General features: G+C 41.3%; 1 protein-coding gene across 2 annotated transcripts in view; it reads right to left on the bottom strand.

Annotated features, from left to right (window-relative positions):
• Window positions 1-22,435, bottom strand: part of top2b (DNA topoisomerase II beta) — a 51,799-nt gene that overhangs the window by 8,808 nt on the left and 20,556 nt on the right. For both annotated transcript variants that reach the window (XM_078267889.1, XM_078267890.1), the window contains exons 17-29: window positions 19,926-20,018; window positions 19,577-19,691; window positions 17,406-17,527; window positions 16,420-16,568; window positions 15,601-15,832; window positions 14,439-14,573; window positions 14,090-14,290; window positions 13,331-13,526; window positions 13,160-13,251; window positions 7,617-7,772; window positions 5,119-5,202; window positions 4,329-4,523; window positions 4,116-4,242 (exon numbers count right to left, since the gene is read on the bottom strand). In XM_078267889.1, the coding sequence (XP_078124015.1) occupies window positions 4,116-4,242; window positions 4,329-4,523; window positions 5,119-5,202; window positions 7,617-7,772; window positions 13,160-13,251; window positions 13,331-13,526; window positions 14,090-14,290; window positions 14,439-14,573; window positions 15,601-15,832; window positions 16,420-16,568; window positions 17,406-17,527; window positions 19,577-19,691; window positions 19,926-20,018 (1,897 nt within the window). The remainder of the gene's footprint in view (window positions 1-4,115; window positions 4,243-4,328; window positions 4,524-5,118; window positions 5,203-7,616; window positions 7,773-13,159; window positions 13,252-13,330; window positions 13,527-14,089; window positions 14,291-14,438; window positions 14,574-15,600; window positions 15,833-16,419; window positions 16,569-17,405; window positions 17,528-19,576; window positions 19,692-19,925; window positions 20,019-22,435) is intronic.

The following is a 22,435-nucleotide window of genomic DNA, read 5'->3' as shown; positions in this document are numbered from 1 at the left end:
TAATGTGTTTTTCTTTCATAAAAGGGACTTCAAGCAAAGGGATTTCATTTATTTGAATAGAACAAGTGAACAAATGGTTCAAAGTTCATTTATTGTCATTGTACTAGGCCTGTCACGATAACACATTTTGCTGGACGATAAATTGCCCCAGAAATTATTGCGATAAACGATAATATTGTCGTTTAATCTAATATAATGATAATGGCATAATAATGCAGGTACACCTTTTCAAAGATCAATAAACTTGTATTTCTAAAGAATATTTAACACTGGAACTGGAAGACATTTTAAATATCCACAGTATGCATTTGATCTCTCGTCTTTCACACTGTTGTACAGTTGTGGAATTGCCGTTTGTATTGTACATTTAACAATTATTTATTAAACACTAAATATGAAATTGAAATAATATATAATTAATACATTATATCTATGTGGCTATCTGCCACATGGCGAGTAAATGTTTGTATCAAAATAGTTCTGTTTTTCAGTCTTCATTTTGGCGAAGGTGCAGATACTTTCTACTGCTCCTCTACTGCCTGCAGGTCGGAGCTTCGCGGGGACGGGCCGACACCCACACACTTACACAAACACTGGCGCACACACAAAAACTGGCGCATACACCAGACGCCAGCCACCACGTCACTTCTGTTTACTGATAGCTATCGTTTATCTCAGGCTAATTTATTAGCTAGTAAGTGGCGATGTTTGGCAGCCTTCCAAAAGAAAGCACAATGAAATTAAATAACCGATCATTACCCGTTGACCGACAAGCAGGTAACGGAGTCTCAGTTCACCGTCTGGGAGCCTCTGACACACTTTCTGCACTACGTATCCGTGGACAGCTGTAGGCTTGTACTGGTTAATGCTCTGTGCATTGTCGGACACATGCAGCCACTTTCGTGAAACCGCTTGCAAGATAAGTCCACAGCAGCGTGTATGTCCGAGTCTCCACCTGCAGGTTGTCAACTGTGTGCTTTGGAATGAAAGGGAGAAAACAGGACGCCGAGTAACACGGCGGATATCGCTCATATACAAAAACATTTTTTTTGACGGCGCCTTAACTGCAAAGTGCTGCGGGAAACCCTGCTCCAACAACTAGCGTTTTCTTTGTCTCTCTCTCTCTCCGCCAGGAGTCCCGCCCCCACACAAAGACCAATGCGACTGACAAGAGGGTTCACTCCTCGTTACGCTAAGGAACCGAGAGTGGTCATCCAGTCTCTTTGAGTGAGTGAGTGAGTGAGAGTGAGAGAGAGAGAGACAGACACACACACAAGGAAAACAAACAAGCATGCAAATGGAAATTATCGCGGCCTGAAAATTATCGAGCTAATTTTTTTTATCGTGCGATAAAAAACAAATGTCCCACTAAATCCAGACAGACCTTTGGAGAATTCACTCCAGTCAGCTAATAAAGTGACTTACATAAGGTAACTGCTATTACTGTTGGTGCACAGTGATACTTGTAGCAACAATAATACATATTTTAACACGTGTTATAAAGACAAAACATTATTAAGTGTTATGCTGTTAGTTCTAGACTGCCAGGGGACTTCCTTTCTTCCTTTGACACACTGAGCTGCTCTCTCCTCTCTCTTTCCATTTGTTTCCATTTGTGTGCATCCTTGTCCCAGAAATGCTTGTTACTAGTTTACTCCCTGGAGTCCTTATGTTTTTTTCTCTCCATATTTCCTTGGATTAGGATGGCACCAAGATCTTGGTTGCAGCTGTCGTCGTAGTCCTGCTGCACTCCCTGCTACACCCTGCTACGCTCTGCGGTGCCCTGCAGTGTCCTGCTGCGTCCTGCTGAACCCTGCTGCGTCCTGCTACGTCCAGCTATGCTCTGCTGTGCCATGCTGCATCCTGTAACGCCCTGCAGTGCCCTGCTATGACATGAACTACTACAACTACCATTTGTAGTCACTGTTCTATTATCTTTATTGTGACTATTATTTCCACTGTTCATCACATCCCCAACCGGCAGACACCGCCTACCAAGAGCCTGGGTCTGTCTGAGGTTTCTTCCTAAAAGGGAGTTTTTCCTTGCCACTGTCGCACTATATGCTTGCTGTTGGGGGAATTGCTAGAATTGTTGGGGCTTTGTAAATTATAGAGTGTGGTCTAGACCTACTCTATCTGTGAAGTGTCTCGAGATAACTCTTATTATGATTTGATACTACAAATACAATTGAATTGAATTTGAATTAATGTTTTCTATTTTAAAATACATTTTCTACTACACTGAATATACAGTCGTGGTGTAACAGACCACTCCCACGGTTCGGCATGCATGTGAAACTGAAAATATATACAGTTTTACTGTCGCTGTCAAACCGCTTACACATGATCAGAGGTAAAACTGCGAGGTAGGGTGCAGAGCACAAAGACAAACTGTGGCGCAGGTATACGTCGTTGGTTTTAGATGCAGCTTGAAAATTCAGTGGCAACGAGGTCAGAGTTGAAATTACAGAGTTGAAATAATATGAGCTTTAAACGCAGCGCTCCGCAGCAATTCCGAGCGGTGTGTGACGCCAAGGACAGCGCTTCCTCTGTCTCCACCGCTCCCCCCATAGAAAAAAAACAATGGCACAGCCAGCGCAGAGTAGTTCACTGCAGATCATGTGTAGGCGGCTTTACCTGTACAGGATGGCAGAGAGACGTCACCTCTGTAACATGCTCTGCTACTTGTTCAGTTAACAAGGATAGCAATGCCGGTTGCAACTGTGGTTACTTTTCAAAACGCCACGCAGACAACGCTCGCAGCAGGCTCGCTGCAACATAATATAATGACGAGCCGAGAGCCAACGCTCTGAGACATACTGTATGTGCTCCAGTAAAACAGAAAGACAACCATGTAAAACTAAATGCAGAGAAGTTCATGGGAGCTACAGGCGGCCACATCTGCAAAAAACGGCAAGTATGAAAATACTCTCACATGTGCTCCTAAATACATTTTACAGTTCGCACACATCTATTTTTAGTCGCAAATGAGAGTGAAACGGTCACACTGTCGAGCCCTGGTCAGTATTCTCACTTAGGACTGAGGAGCTCCTGGTTGTTCAATATTGGATTATAGTTTTTACAATACCAGTACCAAAACCCTTAAAGTGATACCCATACCAATAGAGTAGGGGTGTTAAAATAATTATTTCTAAGATGCATCGCAAAGCAGAGGTGAAAGATCCTGCATCAATACAGAGACATAATCAATTATTGCCTACTGATTGTTGATTTTCCACTTGCTGCTTTTTTTTTGTTTTTGTCTGTTGTCTGCTGTGTTCAGACTCCACTACATTCAGGAAGTATCTTTTTTTAAGAGAAGATACAATAAAAAGGGTTCACATATATCTAACTGCTTGAATTTGTTGATGAAAATGTGTAACAATATATAATAACATTGAGGAGGTGATGCATCGGGGTTATCGGAGCGATTTGAATCCTTGACAGGATAATCGTAATTGAATCGTGAGACCGGTGAAGATTCACACCCCTAATATAGTACTTAATTTGATACCTTTTTTCCCCTACATCATTTGATTCCCATCATGTGAACAGAAGCATTTCGACATGCTGAACTGCCAACTCTAACTCAAATACAATGCGCTCGACTTCACCGCACCACAGACTGTATGGGCTGTAGCTGCTGTGGTAGTGGGCCAATCACACATTGCATTAAATCCAAGAACGCTTGCGGTGATTGGCTGAAAGGAAAACCATACTAATAGTCATTTTTTTCTAGATCTGGGTACAGTAAGGATGGAATGCAGGAATTGTTCGACTGTAGAAGTTTTGATACTACTACTCTAAACTGGGTCATTTCTGTCGATAACTTCAAAAAGGTATCAAGTAGCGAAACAGAGCCCCTAAACACGGTATACTAGGAGAAAGAATGCTGGATAGTTATAGTTGACAAATAGGTCCGTCTGTGCTGATAAATAATGTATCTACTGATAAAGCAAGTCCAATTCGATAATTTCTTACATTTGGCCTTTTTAATTCAGTCCTTTGACATTTGAACAGAAATAGCAATTGCTAAATCTTTGAAAGTGAACAACTAAAGGAAATGAATTTCACGGGTTTGATGGAATAGTTGAAGTTTTCATAGAAGTACTGACCAGGCTCTTTCTTCTCTTTCTTGACACGTGGAGCCTTTGGTTTGGCTACAGAGATTTCTCCCGTTGCTCCCTCACCGCCCAAACCTTCCTCATCAAACTCCAGCTTCACCGCTGGATCGACGTCACTCTGAGAGAAAAAAACACAACCTGTAACAAATCCTGGATTCCTGATTGCAGCCTTTTATTTTTCGGTATTACATTGGCAGTTGTTACCTTCTTCTTTTTGGTCAGTTTCTTGGCTGCGTCAGATCTGATGGCCTGAGTTGGAGGCTCCACCCGGCGACCAAACAGTGAGGGCATGGTCTCCTCCAGGTTCAACTTCTTGGCTTTGGGTTTGCCCACCTTCCCCTTCACCAGTTTGACGGCCTTCCCTAAACTCTGCTCCTCTCGCTCATGGGCCTCCACTTTCTGACAGACCAAACAGAAATTCTCAAGTTGCATCGCTTTTAACTCAAATTCAAATAGGGTTTATTAGCATGACCATACTGACAAATAGTATTGCTAAAGCACATAGTACAACAGGGAAACATAAAAAATTAGTAGGGGTGTTGAAATTAATCATTGCATCGATGCATCGCAATGCGGACCTAGACGATTGCGATCATTGCTTTTCGATTCGAATCGTTGACAGGATCATCGTAATTGAATCGACTCTTGAGACCAATGTCAGTCCATTTAATATGAAGCTTCAACCGGCAAAAAAAAGCCAACTGCAAAGTAGAAGCGACTGGAAACACTTAGTGATTGGGAACAGCATTTCTGTTAGAGATGTGGTGAGTGACAGCACTCTTGTTTTACTGATGGAATTAGTGCTGTGGAAGTGTACATTATTCTACGGTTTTAGATATCAGACCAAAATCTGTTATTATCAACTTCACAACAACTTGCTAACAGTAACTGAAAGCACATCAAGCCCTGAAGTAAACTATCAGCTATCAACTTTCACAGCTGAGCGAGTGGTGAGTGCGGAGATAATAAAAAGCGTCTAAAACACAAAACTTACATCCAGTTCCTCGACAAACACGGCCAAGTCCTCCTTCCACAGATCTTCGGCGTGTTTCTTCTGGAGATCGTTCAGCTCTGCTCTCTGTACAACAGCACATATTCACTTTGTTAATCAACACGTCAACTGCACCACTTCATACACTCACTGTGTGTCTCAATTCGGATGCTTCTGTGAGTACACTTACATGTAGTACACTGTGTACAGTACACCAGGGTTTTCCCTGCCATTATAAGGTTTAGGTGCAGCACCCAATCCGTTTTGGGCAGCACCTAAGCCTAATGAATGTAACTAAAACACTTTTCTCAGATCTAATGATTGTATTCGGACTTTACATTTTTTCTTTAAGCTTTTTGAGTGTTAGTTATTTAGCAGATCAAATTTATTTTATCTGCTCTAGCGTGTCAGACACAGATATGGAGATAATTTATAAGATGATATAAAAAGCAGTGTTTCCCACACATAGACTAATTTGTGGCGGTGCGCCACAGAATCAACACCGGCCGCCACATATTGCGTTTCGTTATTAGGGCCCGAGCGCCGACAGCGACAAAGGCCCTTTTGACACTAAAGGAATAATTATTATTCCTTCTTTCTTTCTTCCGGCAAACGAATCGCCTTTTTGAGGGGCTTAACATAATCAAAAACTCACCAAAAGTGGCGGTCACATCAAGACTGATTGACTAAATTTATTCATGTATTTTCTATTATTGGTGCATGACGAGCTGCATGTCCCCTGCCCTTTGCCATAATGTGCAACGTAACGCATGCGTTATGCCTTATGTGCGCACACTCACATATAAAAAAAAATGCATTGACGTTGGCGACACCAAGTCCTCCCGGAGTTATGCCTTTTGTCATTAGTTTTGCAGTAAGTGGTAGTAAGCAAACAGCTACATGCAAGGTGTGGCACCAAGATAAATGATGCCAGATCAACAACGTCGAACTTCATCAGGCATCTCAAAACGCACTCAGAAAGGTCAGTCACTTGCAATGTGAATGAGACGTTACATTTAGCTTATAGCGTCACAGGTAACAAGCTAACCATTGCAAAGTGTTGTGCTAATGCTGGGAATGGGCTAATTGTATCTTTATAGTTATAGTTGCTGAGGCTCAGACATCCATGGCGCACAGGAGGCGGGACGCACAGATCTATCTCCCCAGGAACAAGCGCTGCGTCGGGTGGGCAAACTCATGTGATGCGCAATTGATCCTGTGGATGATTTGTAGGCTATTAAGTAAACAAGGTGTACCAGGTCCACCAAACACGGGTCCATCTTGACTTGTCTTAATTCTGCACATATTTCCGTTACTGTAGTCCTATTTACTATTTCATTATTTCATCCATGCGTGGCGCAGCGGATCCGTGCACACTGTCACCTGCTGTGTAGACGCTGGCCTCACTAACCTCCCCTCCTCTGAGTCGGATCTCCCTCACGCTGGACTCAGTTTCACTGAGCGTACTAACACTTAGAAAATAAATGGCATTACATCAGTGAGTTCAAACTGCTTATTATGTGTAATTTGGACTGACACTGAGATGCATGTTCTGTAAAAATTTCTGCCACCACGGTATCAGAAATAGGGCAGACGCACAACAGGGTTTCCACTATGTACACCGCGCATCGCTGCTCAAGCGAACTGTCATCCGCTCGCTCTCCCCTTTAGGGTGAGCAACTGGAACAGTGACAGGACTTCAGTACTCGCAAAGTCATGGCAACCAAATAAACAACAGGGCGAGTACTACCTGTCACTCAATCTTAGGCAAAGTGACAAACAGCGGCGAAAGCCGCACTCACGCGGGTCCCGTGAAATATGACAGCTACAGTTCATTGGAAAATAGCATGTGGACAATGCTATTTATTTACTGTTTATCAGACCCCATATGAGACAAGAAGCTAATGTTAGCAAACGTTGCGGTCACTTCCTGCTGCAGGAGACGCTGTATTCCTCCAACACGCTGTATTAACGTTACCGTTTTAAAACCGTTTTTCCAGGTTAGTGGGGGTGCATACCACTCAAAACCAACATGAAGGTAATGGTCGGTAGCTAACATTAGCATTGACAGCGACGTTATTGTTCATATTTTGGCACAATGTTTCTGACTGTAGTAGTGGTCATAGTGACTGAAAGTGTGATGTGAGATGCTAAAAAGAAACTACACGCTGTTTTCAGGTAACATTACTTTTTGACGTTCAACACCCCCCCCTCCCCCCCAGATTCCCAATTGGTTTACTCTGGATAAATCAATGCAATTGCAACAATCACCACATGGACAGGCATTTCAACCTATATTTATACTCAAGAGATCATTGAGGAGCGACTCTCATTTTCAATATCACGAAGATACCAGTGAGTATCATGTCTCTCTTGGAGAGAAGACCACACAACACTTTCATATAAAATACAATGATGTGTGCATGACGGTTGTCTAGTGAGATGAAAATGAACGATGATGTGAAAGACGAGAAAATTAATAAAAGGCTGATTAATAATACCTTGTGGTCCCTCTGTTTGAGCAGCTCCTCCACCTTCTCTTTAGACAGGCACCACAGAGGCATGTTGAGGATGTAGTTGAAGTTTGGACCCGATGAGGAGCCAGAGTCCACCGAGCTGTCGCTCTCGTTGCCATCACGGTCATCTTCCTCCTGAGCCTGTTGGAGAAAGACAAATAAACATTGTGTCATAAAACAGAACCTATGTCATGCTGCTTTCTCCACCTTCTGCCATGATTAATGTGGATCCACTGACACGCTGCCCAGGGTTATTATTGTAACCTAAAACTAAAATAAGCAGTTAACAAAAAATGTTTAAGTAAAACCAAAACCTTTAAGAAAACCTAAAACTAAACTGAAACTATATTGCCAGGTTAAAGAACTGAACGATTATCATTTCAATTTAATTAGGGCCTGAGTGCCGACAGCGGCGAAGGCCCTATTGAAACTGAAGGAATTCTTTTTTTTCTGCAATGAATCGCTGAATCGAAGGGGGCTTAACATACTCAAAAACTCACCAAAATTGGCTGTCTGTGTTTGTTTGTTTTTACTATGGCTGCAGCATGGGTTAAGTGCTAAGACAAATTTAAACAAGAAGACATTAAAGTTAATCTTGATTTTGGAACATGTCAAGACGTACAAAAAAAGCTCATTGGAGCCATACCCTTAACGCAACAGGAAGTCTGCCATTTTGAATTGAAAGTTCAAAATGAGTGTGATTTTGGCCATTTCCACGTCATACTTTAACGAACTCCTCCTAGAGATTTGATCCGTTCGACTTCAAATTTGGTCTGTACCATCTTAAGAAGTTACAGATAAAAAGTTATTAAAAGAAAAATTTATGGACAAAGAAGTTGTTATAACTTTAGTGTACATTATCATATATGCCCGAAATTTCTCACGTTTGACAAGGGTCCAGGCTTGAGGAACATCTACGGGCCAAAATTGACTTTTGGTCATAGCGCCCCCCGCTGGTAACAGGAAATCCGCCTTATATGACAAACATCATCCGATTTACATGAAACTTAGAATATGTGGTCTACATGTGATACTGAGCAACCTATACTTTAACCACGCCCATGTACTCAGGCCACGCCCCCCTTTATGGCTTTTGAACTGTTTAAGGTAGAGTCTTGTGTGAGGTATCACTGAACTCAGCAGAGAGTTTCGTTTTCATTGGTCATGGTTTTGCCTGCCCCCTATGCTTTAGCCACGCCCTCTTTAACAGCTAAAGAACTGTATGATGTAGAGTCTTGTGTGAGATATCATTGAACTCAGCAGAGAGGTCTGTTTTCATTGGTGAGAATTTGCAGTGTCTGAGTGCCGCGCAAATGGACGGCTGCAAGAAGCAGCATCCGCCAGTAACCCCGATGTGCAAGGAGGTGCTGCTTGCAACTTTAATTTTTAATTTTTTTTACAGAAAGTGAACAAAGTTCCATTCCAGGAGATGGCGAAATGCTTTAATTGCTTCACATCTGAGAATAAAGTAGCGTGAAGATGATACAATAAACACAATGGCAATTCATATACAGTTCTCAAACAATGTACTTTGTATGTAGAGCTGCAAAGATTAATCGATTAGTTGTCAACTCGGGTGAGGGTGTCAGCTGTGTGTCCGTTTATATTTCGACTACCATGTTAACAGGTTAGAGCTTACACACTGCCTGCGTGACACGGACGTCTCAGAAAATGTGTGTATGCTAGAAATAGAACCAATTTCTATTTTCCACGTGGCATACAAGCGTGTTGGAAGCGTTTCCAGGCAAAATAGAATACGAAAAGATGTTTATGTCATTTTGACACGAATACATATTAATAAATGACATGTTGATGTTTGAAAGTCTCTAGGTTTTGATATAAATGCAGATATAAATGTAATTTAAAAAGAAGAAAAAAAATCTATTTTCTAACATTGCACCTGTCAATCTGTCAATACAGAACAAAATATTCTGTTGCCTATTTTGCCGTCAATACTGCCGGACGTTGTCTTTGCTGTAATCAAATCAGTCTATATTTATGTTTAACATGGCATTTCATTTTATCAATGGGAAACGTACATGTGTACAGACAAGGCTAGCAGCAGCAGCACTGCGTCATACACGTTTCTGGTGTGTAAGACATAGAAAAAACCACGCAGCCGCCACGCAGCTGACACGCAACAGAAACGCCACGCTCACGCTACGCAGGCAGTGTGTAGCCGGCCTAAGACTTTATTTGAGCCTAACAAAAACAAACTAAAGCTAAATGTATAAAAACTAAATATTTCTGACAAACTGAAACTAAACTAAAATGAAATGCAAAAGTCAAAACTAAGATAAAACAAAAACGAATTGAAAATTTGAAACTATAGTAACCTTGGTGCAGACTTAGGTGTGCAACCTAAAATGCATCGTTGAGTACCCAAGCCTATGCACCGATCTGATACAATGTAATTTAGTTACAAAGAATATTCTGTTATGACTGACTGTCAAATAGATAATAAAAGGAATGTTCTATTGCATTCATTCTCTGTATGCGTTTGTTCTTGTTTTACAAAGGTTGCCCTTAGCAAGGCCATACAACAATGATATCAATCATATCACATCCATATAGGGTCTTGCAGTATACAGCTGTTAAAACATAATAATTAAAGCTGCAAGCAGCGATGAACGGGCTCTCGCCTTCTTGCAGTCGGGGATACTGGCAGACGCAACATCACATGTAGACCACACATTCCTGTTTCATGTAAATCGGAAAAACTTTTGCCAAGATACAACCGTTCATGTTTTAACAGCCACCTACAGAAAGTTGGTCCTCCATAACTTGTGCATTGTTTTAGCTATCAAAGTTCTTTTGATAACTTTTAGTCACGAGGGTCCACCGAGTCTATATCCAAGTTTTCGTGGAGATTGGACTCACGGCCCAGGAGGAGTTGGACAAAGTATGTTTCCCATATATCGCGATGTGGCTAATTAATAAAAGAAATTCTAACAGCGCCATCTAATGGCCGATTCACTCTAAATTTGGCATGGATGCTCAAGCCCCTATGCGGAACAACTGTGTCATGTTTGGTGTCAATTGGAATAAATCTTGGTAAGATACGCAACTTCCTGTTTCGACAGCCCCCTACAGGAAGTTGGTCCTCTGTAACTTGCGCATTGTGTTAGCTATCAAAATTCTTTTGATAACTTTTTGTCATGAGGGTCCACCGAGTCTACGAGTACATTTTTGTGCAGATGGATCTATGGAGCCCACTTACAGGTTTGGGCCAAATCGCTGTACAATCTCGCAAAGCTCCCAGGTGTTTATGTGGGCGCCAATTTTTGTGAGTTTTCGTATATATTGAGGCCGTCAAAAATGTACCTAATGGCTAAAACCAATTAGGGTCCCATAGGCCACGCCCACTTTGACCAATCAGTACCTTAGTGGCTCTAAATGGTACCCTTAACATTTTGTAAAAATCAGATGAGCTGTTCATGAGCTATAAACTTTATGTACTTGTAGCGCCCCCTAGTAGCCAATTTTCGTAAAATGTGTGGGGCATCTCCAGAGGGTCATGGCAAACAAGAATCTTACGTTTTGCGTTGATAGCAATAATTTTGGTCGAGATATGGCAAAGTTGGTGGTTTCATACTTAGCTACACAAATTTGTTTGTGCGTAATATGTGCAATTTTTATCCTATAAAAATTCTTCGGATAACTTTTTGTCAGGTCCGTCTGGAGATGCTACCCGCCAAGTTTCGTGCAGATCGGTCGCACGGTCTAGGAGGAGTTCGGCAAAGTAGGTCTTCGATAAATCACGATTTTTCACGCATAAAAGTCTAGGCGGAAATGGGCGTGGCCTATATCAGGAGATTCAGCTGGATCCAGGGAACGCGAAGATATATGGTTTTTGAATGTGCGATGTCCGGCTTGGGAGTTTTTTCTGCAATAGCGCCACCTAGTGGTGCATATGAGTAATTATTTTGAGATTACAGTTCATGACCTGTGAAAGGGGGCGTGGCTAGACCAAAGGGGTCGGGCAAAACCATGACCAATGAAAACGCAACTCTGCTGAGTTCAATGATACCTTACACAATAGTGTACATCGGGTCATTAGTTATAAACAGGGGCGTGTCTAAACCAAAGGGGGCGGGTCAAACCATCACCAGTGAAGAAGGAACTCTCTGCTGAGTTCAATGATACCTCACACAAGACTCTACCTTAAACGGTTCAATATTATGACAGGGGGCGTGCCCTGATTACGTGGGTCATGGTTAAAGTATAGGGGGCAGCTCAGTATTACATGTAGACCACACATTATAAGTTTCATGTAAATCGGATGACGTTTGTCATATAAGGCTGATTTCCTGTTGCCAGCGGGGGGCGTTATGACTAAAAGTTAATATTGGCCTGTAGATGTCCTCAGGCCTGGACTCTTGTTGATTGTGGGAAATTTCAGCCAAATTGGACAATGTACACTAAAGTTACAACAACTTCATCGTTCATCGATAAATGCTCAAAATGGCCGCCACGCCCACACCGTTGGACGATAAGTTTTGCTTTCAATAACTTTTCATCGTTAAGGTCTTTAGATGACACAGACCGAATTTGAAGTCCATCTGATGAAATCTCTAGGAGGAGTTTGTTAAAGTATAGCACCTTGACTTTTAGGCCTACTTCCTGTTACCACTAGGGCGCGCTATGACTTTGAGCCAATATCGGCCTGTAAATGTTGTCAGGGTTGGACACTTATGAATCCTGAAAGGTTTCGAGCCAATTGGACAATGTACACTCAAGTTACACCCACTTCCTGTTTTGATGGCGAAACGCACAAAATGGCCGCCCCACCACGGCCAGGCCCTATGACGAAAAGTTTTTCTTTTAATAACTTTTCATCTTTAACGTCTTAAGATGGCACAGACCAAATTTGAAGTTGATTGGATGAAATCACTAAGAGATGTTCGTTAAAGTACACGTGGAAATGGCCAAAATCGCACTAATTTCGAACTTACAATTCAAAATGGCGGACTTCCTGTTGGGTTTAGGGTATGGCTCCAATTATGTTTTTTGTACGTCTTGACATGCTTTATATGTGTACCAAGTTTTGTGAGTCTACGTTAAACATACTGCATACAAAATATTTTTTTTCAAGTTTTGTAGGGGGCGCTAGCGAGCCATTTTTGTGCGCCTATTCCCAACACCCTTAAAATACGTACATTTTCACCAGACTTGATGCGACCGCCAATTTTGGTGAGTTTTTGAGTATGTTGAGCCCCTCAAAAAGGCAATTCATCTGCAGAAAAGAAGGAATAATAATAATTCCTTTAGTTTCAATAGGGCCTTCGCCGCTGTCGGCGCTCGGGCCCTAAATATACATATTTTAATGCACTGGTATCACATCGGTACTACGTATTGGCTGATATGCAAGTTCAGCTATTGTAATCAGTCAGCTAAAGATGGTATTGGAACAGCTCTAGTTATAGGTCCTAATGTATTTTTACTTTTGGTCATATTGTTGCTGTGTGAACAGTATTGTATGTGCAGAGGTAGATGTAGGTGTACATTGAAAGCCGCTGTAACGGTACCTTTTCCTGAGACTTGGACCAGGCAGCCACAGGATCAGACTCATAGCCTTTCTGGACCAGCATGCGGATCAATTCACGCTTGGATTTATTCTCTGTTATGATACAAAGTATAGGTTAGAACATATTCAACAACTCACTGTTACATAGGAATCTGATTGCCGGCGTTCTTACCAATCGTAATTTTTCCTTCGATCTTCTCCAGCACAAAGCGAGCTTGGTTGGACAGTTTAGCGGCCTCGGCCCCCAGGCTGCCCAGTAACCAGTCCTTCCTCAGTTTGTAGTAGTGCAGGCGGAGCTCAAAGAACTCCCGGAGGATGTCTTGGACCGAATCATACCTCTTCATACAGCCCATGTGGTCAAACAGCACCTGAGGATTAAGTGGTTTAAAAATCAGATAATGAGTGCCGTCAATCCAGTAATGGGCCTGTGAGATGGTTAGGGTGGCGGCGTTTGAAAAAGTGTCACACACACGGTTTGCCAGATTGGATGTACTATATACTAGAAAATTGGGAAAGTACCTGAACTTTCTGGAGGGCTCCTAAGAAGCTTTGTGTGAGGAAGAGACGTGTATGATGGGCTTATGGTGTCAGATACATATGGTTATTTGGTTTATTATCTATTTTGTTGAATGGTCTGGAATATTGTAGTTACTGTGTCATCTTTTCGTGATTTTTGTCTGGGTGGGTGTTGATGACGCGGGGGGGGGATATTTTTTCATGTTGCGATGTTTTATGTATTGTATTTTGTAAAAAAAATAAAAAATAAAAATAAAAGTTAATGGCACACCATTGACAACTGAAAGAAAATGTAGTAAAAAAATTTTTTTAAGAAATGGACAAACCAGTGAGGCCAAGCCATCCATATTTCAAGACAGAGGACACTTTTCATGATTTATATTAGACTTTAGGTTGGGCTGAAATCACAGTTTACCATGGAGTTGCAGGTAAGGCTGGACTGCAGCTTGAAGACTTTGTGAAGACCAACTGACTCGGCATGGGCAAGTTTCTCCTCAGACATACGAACCACAAACTTGACCGTGGTATCTGTGTGGTATTCCTTATAATCATTGATGAGAGCAGGTGTTTTGTCACTGCCCTGCAGCATGGGCTCTAGCACAGACTCCTTATACGCCTGCACACAACACGGGGGAAAAAAAATTGTATTTGTTGTATCCTATTACTGTTATTATATATTGCAGTTCTTTATATGGACACCAGTTAAGTTATATCTAAGGTAATAAAAACAATATAAGATATAGAGAAAAGAAGATGAACAGTACCTGTGTCCATGTCCGAACAGGAAGTTCTGTGATCTCGATGGTGTTTCTGTCGATGACAGACACCTCTCCACTGACCAAGTACTGGTTCTGACCCAGTTCATGGATCACTCCTTTGAAGTTTTTGTAGCTGGGAAGCTGTTTGGGGACAGAAAATACACAGAGAGATACTGAGAGAATGGTCTCATTTTTCATCTAAAAGATTTAGTCTCTTGGCTGCATCCCACTACAAGCAACAAGCCATGGAGGTCCATGAGAAATCTGGGTAGCACAACTGATCAACAATGTGTTTTAACAGCAGTACATTCAGACTCCCAATTTTTTACAGGTTTTATTTCAAGGAGAACATGAGTAAAACGATTCACATTCGATGCACAAGTTTCCTAGCCCCAAAGATCTGAAATGTGAGGTCACTTCATTATACTTGTGTTGGCTGTAAACAACCTCCAGTGTTGGCTGGTTCATTGGCTGATTGATGGCTTTGTGAACTTGGAAAATGGGTTTCCTGGTCTTGTTATGTCACTTAAACCGTCTCCTAATTTTTCATTACATTGTTCATGTGAGGTTTGTGACAAAGTTGTGGAACAATCAATTAAGTTATGCCATTACATTAAAGCTTTAGTGCGTAACTTTTTTATATTAATGAACGTCCGTTACATTCAAGCCATTGCCAAATTAGTTGCTACAAAGCTAATTAAGACTATCAGCTCCACACAACTCTCTCTGTCTTTCTCAGTATGAGAAGATTGTGGCGTCCGGTGACTTTCCCGCGCAGAAACTCGAGTGAAGATAATTACCTCTTCTTTTCATTACTTAGAATTCCTCACGGGGGAGACAGAAAGAATGCACTATAGCTTTAACATACAGCAATCCAGTATTTGATATAAAGCAGTTCTGCTCATAGGTTTGCAACATTTCCCTCAATGGTCTAACACAACCAGGGATAATAACGACAAAAGCCACCTCAGTATAAAGTGTAAATAGGTCAATGTGACGGGGTTGACATATCATCAAATCACACAACCATACCCATGGTCAATCAGAAATCCGGGACCATCAATCCAGTTGCTTTAAGTGTGAACAACAGAAGTCAAATTGGCACAGATTCACATTTTCTGCTTTTCTGCTCAGCTTGATTGATTGATTGATTGATGAGTCTGCTTACCATTGGCAGGGGGTCCTGGTGGTTGAGCATGCGGTTGATGTTGTTGACGATCTCTCGGGGGTCGTAGTTGGGGATCTTACACGCCCAGCCTGTTCCGATGCCCTCGGCGCCATTCACTAGCACCAGTGGAATGATGGGAATGTACCACTCGGGCTCCACCTTCTGGTTGTCATCGTACAGGAACTTGAGCAGGTTGGAATCCCCCGATGGGAACAACAGCTTGGCAAGGGGACTGTGGGAAATAAGAGCGCCATTACCAGACTTGCATATTCAAAATAATCTTGACTTTGGAGTTTATATAAAAGGTTTCAGACAAAAACTGATTCTGTCCAAATACTACAACGTGACTAGAGCTGTAACAATTCCAAATTGTACTGTACTAATTAATTGTCTCAGAAATATAAATATAGTAAGTAAATATAATTGTCTCTTTCAGTCCAATTTAAAAAACATTTATGTGTTACTTTTGCAAACAAATTAAATGATCCCAGGATACATCTTTTGGTTACATCACTGTTATGTGACGCAGATAACGTAATAATGCAAGTACACAGCCTATGAAGTAATACACGCCTCTTTATTATCATAAAACATAGAATTATTTTCTTAAATTAACATAAAACTGACAATTACCATCAACAATCATACCGGTTAAACAAAGAAATGGCAATTATGTTAAAAAAAAAAATTGCGATTACACAATTATTATTTAATTGTTACAGGCCTAAATGTGACATAAAAAAAGATGTCAACCATCAAGGACATGGATGTCATGATATCATCAAGAGAATTCAACTATTTTGTTCATTGTTGCTTTACCTGAGCATGGTGAAGATGTAACGAGGGCTGGCAGCATCTTTGCCTCCGTTGATGCGTGTACCAAACTGACCCAGTGGCTGCAGGAGGTTCACGTTGTTACTGCCCACAAAGTTCTGGGCCAAGTTCACTATGGTCATCATGAGAGCTTGCTACAAGGACAAATGGGAAATGGGGGTGGAGTGGTGGGTCAGTAATAGTGGCTAGAATAGAGAATCTCTGCCATACCTCTACACACCAGCTCACAAAAGTAGATAAAGTAAAAAAAGTTTAAGATTCAGTCATTTCTTCTGATTGGCCGAAGCTTGAGGACGTAAAATACACATTACTATTTTAATATTAATATTAGAGATGTTCCGATACCAGCATCAGAAAAGCCTCCGATACTGCCTAAAATAATGGTGTCGATCTGATACCATGTAATTTATACCCGAAGAAAATCTAAAGTAATTTATGTTCTTTTCCCGTTATGACTGACTGTCAAACTGGATAATAAAATAAAGTTCTAGGCCGTTTATTGTTTGTTTGTGCATGTTTCACAAAATGTTTAACCTGAGCAACAACAATGATAGCAAATCATATCACATCCATACAGTGATAGTAGTATATAGCTGTTAAAACATAATTAAATATATGACACACTGGTAGTGGATCGGTTCTCGGTATCGGCAGATATGTAAGTTCAGGTATTGAAATTCGGTAAGCGATAAATGGTATCGGATCATCTCTAATTAATATGCCAACCCCAAAACTACCTCATATACAGCGAACATTGTTGTCAGTATGAAATGTCTGTAACAAAGCAAACACGGCAGAGAAGGAAAAACAATAGCAAGCGTTAACTCACTTCAAGATTCATTATTTTACATTATGAGATTTTTAGAAATCTCCAGCTAGCTGGCTAACTATTCATCTTCCCCACTGTTATATTGACTCTCACTCATTAATAGATGGTGGGGCGTGTCTGGAAGACATTGAGTTGGCTGTACCTCTCCATGATGGTAGGCAGACATCTCTGCCACTGAACCGGCCAGCTGCGCTACTTTCACTTCCCTCTTGTCGTTCCTCTTCATGCAGGTGAACAGCACCTTCCTCTGCCCTGGCTTTAAACCTGGAACAGCAAACACATCCCATCATTAGAGCTGGAACAATTCCAAATGTTGCTGTACAATTAATTGTCTCAGAAATAATTGCGTTTAACAATATAATTGTCTCTTTCAGTCAAATTTAAAAATATTCATTCATGTATTACTTTTTTAAACAAATTAAAAGTTTTGAATGAATCCAAGGATGCATATTTTGGTTACATCAGTGTTATGTGACCCAGATAATGTAATAACACAAATACACAGCCGATGAAGTAAACCACGCCTCTTTTATTATCATAAAACATTTTTAGGGCTTGAGCGCTGACAGCGGCAAAGTCCCTGTTGAAACTGAAGGAATTTTTATTATTCCGTCCGGCAAATGAATCGCCTTTTTGAGGGCCTTAACTCACCAAGATTGGTGGTCGCATCAATCCTGGTGAAAATTTACGTATTTTAAGGGTTTCGGGAATAGGCGCACAAAAACTGCTCACTAGCGCCCCTTACAAAGTTACAAAAATGTAGCCCCTGCAGTATGTTTAACGTAGACTAATGAAACTTGGTACACATATGTAGCATGTCAAGACGTATAAAAATGCTCATTGGAGCCATACCCTAAACCCAACAGGATGTCTACCATTTTGAATTGAAGTTCGGAATTAGTGTGATTTTGGCCAGTTCCACGTCGTACTTTAACGAACTCCTCCTAGAGATTTCATCCGATCGAGTTGGTCTGTGCCATTTCAAGACCTTAAAGATGAAAAGTTATTAAATGAAAAACTTTTCGTCATAGGGCCTGGCCGTGGCAGGGCGGCCATTTTGTGCGTTTCGCTATCGAAACAGGAAGTGGGTGTAACTTGAGTATACGAATTTTTCAGGATTCATAAGAGTCCAACTCTGACTGCATCTACAGGTCGATATTGGCTCAAAGTCATAGCGCCCCCTAATAGCAACAGGAAGTAGGCCTAAAAGTCAAGCTGCTATACTTTAACAAACTCCTCCTAGAGATTTCATCAGATCGACTTCAAATTCAGTCTGTATCATCTAAAGACATTAAAGATGAAAAGTTATTAAAAGCATAACTTTTCGTCCAACGGTGTGGGCGTGGCGGCCATTTTGAGCATTTATCGATGAACGAAGAAGTTGCTGTAACTTTGGTGTACATTATTCAATTTGGCCGAAATGTCTCATGATTGACAAGAGTCCAGGCCTGAGGTCATCTGTAGGCCAAAATTGACTTTTGGTCATAGCGCCCCCCGCTGGCAGGAAAATCAGGCTTCTATGACAAACATCATCCGATTTACATGAAACTTATAATGTTTGGTCTACATGTGATACTGAGGCGCCCCCTATACTTTAACCACGCCCACTTACTTAGACCATGCCCCCTTTCATAACATTTTAACCGTTTAAGGTAGAGTCTTGTGTGAGGTGTCACTGAACTCAGCAGAGAGTTCCTTCTTCATTGGTCATGGTTTGGCCCGCCCCATATGCTTAAGACATGCCCCCTTTAATAAGTAATGACCCGTTTCTTGTACATTGTGTACAAGGGTATCATTGAACTCAACAGTTTAGTTTTCATTGGTCATGGTTTGGCCCGCCCCCTATGCTTTAGCCACGCCCCCTTCCACAGCTCCAAGAGTCTTGTGTGAGGTATCATTGAACTCAGCAGGGAGTTCCCTTTTCATTGGTGACGATTTGCGGTGTCTGAGTGCCGTGCAAATGCACGGTTGCAAGCAGCGGTTTCCGCCAGTAACCCCGACGCGCGCAGAGGAGTGAGGACCCGTCCAACGCTGCTTGCAGCTTTAATTTCTAACTGTATGTATGTATGAATGAATGAGTGTATAGAGTCAAGTGCCACCAACTAACAATAAAAATACATAGTATATAGTATATAGTACTCATACGCCTTAAGACCTTAGCTAATGTTAGCAGTTAAACAAAGAAACCAATTATATAAAAATGATTTTTGTTTTTGTTAATGATTATTTTACTATGGCTTAAGGAAAGGGAGAATCCCTACAACAAAGTAGCACACCAAATGGTTCACAGTGATGAGGTGAATATATACAAACCGTCAACCAAGGATGGAATGGATCTCTCGTTGTCAGAGTTGGAGAACAGAATCAGCTCTTTGTTAATGAAGTCATTGTAGGAGAGGTGCCTGGCGTTAGTTCCATACAGGTATTGCTGAGAAAACACCAATTAAAAATAACATCAATACACATACTTAAAGATTAGTTTGAGCACAGAAAGTAGCCATCTGAAAGTTTTACAATCATTGTGTTTTGTTTTGGGACATTTCAAACTGATATTTGAGAAAAATCACATAAATGATTCAATTCCACCTAATCAGAGTTTGTAACACACGCACACGCACACGCACACACACACACACACACACACACCCACCCACCCACCCACCTCCGGCAGGCCGTGCATCCTCCTCTGGCGTCTGTCTTCCATGAAGTTAGTCAGCCACTCCTTCCTGTCGTCGGTCTTTTTCTTACTGAAGGCCTGGAGCAAAACACAGCAGCTCAGCCTCCCTTAACTTACTTTTGGCATTTCTTTGGTATGGACCATAATATGTTTAAAGCGCAGAGTATCAAAGTACCAACTACTCTCTCTATTGTACACTTCTATTCTTATTTATACAGTTTCGGATATAAATAATAATTTGGCCAATTTTAGACTATTTTATTAAGGCATGGTTTTTATGCGGTCACATGTTTTAGAAAATATTTACCATTTGAGAACCTTTTCTGTTAAATGAAAAGCATTTTTTTGGTTGAAAAGGTAAAGTATCTAAGGAAGTATTGTTTTGCTACCAAATCTCAGGTTAAATATTGCCCCAACAAACCCAAATGAAAACCCATCAGCTGGCTAACTTCCACTGGAATTCTCTGAGAATTCTGCTCGTCACTCCAGAAAAAAATAGACTCAATGACAAAAAGATCGCTGCAAGTCCGTTCCGCTCTGCATCTGGTGTGAACGGTTCCTTTGACTGACATAGGAGCCGAAATGAAAAGGCAGGATTTTTTCCGTTCTGTTCCGTTTAACTAAATACGTATCTAGGTTTACGTAGGCGAGTGAAGGACTAAAATACAATTCAAATTTTCCAGGACAACAGATTATTTCCAAGATATCTTGTCATTTTAATCAATTTCTTGACTGGAAAACTAGTCTCTAAGGTCACGTCCACACGTACCAAAACAATCTTTTTTGGACCCGTCTTCCCTGGATTCGTTTCAAGAATAGTTGCGTCCAAACGGATCCATTTATAAATGACTCAACGCGCTACTTCATATTCCAGGCCTATAAGTGGCGCCGTTTCTGCTACAGAAATTCGCCAAAAAACGGAGAAGAAGAGCATAGTCATTTCCACTTCCCATCATAACATGGCTAGACTATAACGTTCTCTTAATACATCCATGGACTATAAAAACTTTCACCACTGCTCAATTTATAAAGGCCGTCGCAAGAAAACGGGTCTTTGTTTACAATGTATAATGTGCTGTTGGATTGCTTTTTATTTTGCAATTCTGTCTGCCATCGGACATGATTGCAGTGCGCTAGCTGTTAGCTAACATTGGCAGTCAAACAAACAATAACAATAAGCTGTGGTAAACGTTACTATAATCCGTTCAAGGAGTTGATAAGCAGACAGATTAGCTAGCTAGTTGATAAGTTGTCTACTTCTACTTTATAAACAGATAACCATAGCAGCTAACATTACGTCGCTGCTGGAGTGGTCAGCTACTTTAGCGATGTTTAACGTTAGCTACATAACGTTAGCAATATATCTTGTGTAGAATCCAGGACTGGCAGAGGGAATTGTCAGGGAGCAGAGACAAAGTATTTAGATGAAGTGAGCTGGTTTGACCATGGAGATGGGATATGCTTGCTTAGCTTCACAGCAGTCGTGCCGTGCACTAGTGCGGGTAAGAGGTCGAGGGGTGTGGCGATGACATCATCGATACGGACGTATTCGCCATCCAAACGAAGCCAAAAGGGAGCCGTTTTTTAAATTTTTTCACCCTGAGACCAGGTTTCAAAACAGTGCGTTTTCAGGCAGTGCGTTGACAGAATTTGTTTGGACGGGCAGCCCAAACAATGATAAACATGTGCGTTTGCATCAAAACCCGACTCCGTGTGGGTGGCCCCTAACTTCACAGGTTTTCCAGGTCCGAGGTAATAATGTCAGAGGGGAGCTGATTTGGTTTTATAAAATTTTTGACGCTGTACTCACAGGGCTGCCAACTCTCACACATTGGCCGTTAGACACACGCATTTGATTGGTTTCACACGCTCACACGCCACACCCCCAATTTCTCATGCTGAAGTGCCTGAAAGATGAGTTTTTCTATAGATCTACCTGTTGAGCCACTTGTGATCGACTAGTTATGCTTTCAGAGACGGTGAGGGCAGAGCCGTATATTAGAGAAAGTTTGGCCAACTCAAATCATGGGCGACATATTGGATACCATCGTCAGATGACTCTACAGTGTAACCCTATGGGACGAATATGCTATCTTGAAATAAATCGCTTATTTTCACCATAAACGGGCATATACATGATATTATCAACGTTTGTCAATATGTAAAAGGCCCTTACAGAAATATTCCAGTGTATATTTACCTTCTATATCGTAAATGAGCCTATAAAAAAGGCGGATTGTAGTGAGTGACCACGTCGCCTAATAAGTCTCTGAGCAGTGTTTACCTTTCTAATGTCCGCTAGCATACGTACAGGCTAACTATAGCCAGTTAGCTTTGTGTGTAACGTAACAAAAACCCACCCATCTCGTAGGAGCAAAGCTTAAAGGTGCTGTAGGTAGGATTGTGAACATCCAGGACTTAGCCAAAGAATTTGAACATCGACAACTTCTCAGTCCCTCCCCCCCTTTCTACTAAAGCCCAAACGGTATCCTAAG

The sequence above is a fragment of the Sander vitreus genome, chromosome 14 (assembly GCF_031162955.1).
Source record: "Sander vitreus isolate 19-12246 chromosome 14, sanVit1, whole genome shotgun sequence".
NCBI classification, from domain to species: domain Eukaryota; kingdom Metazoa; phylum Chordata; class Actinopteri; order Perciformes; family Percidae; genus Sander; species Sander vitreus.
The sequence above is the reverse complement of the archived record's forward strand: the minus strand, read 5'-3'. Positions and strand labels throughout refer to the sequence as shown.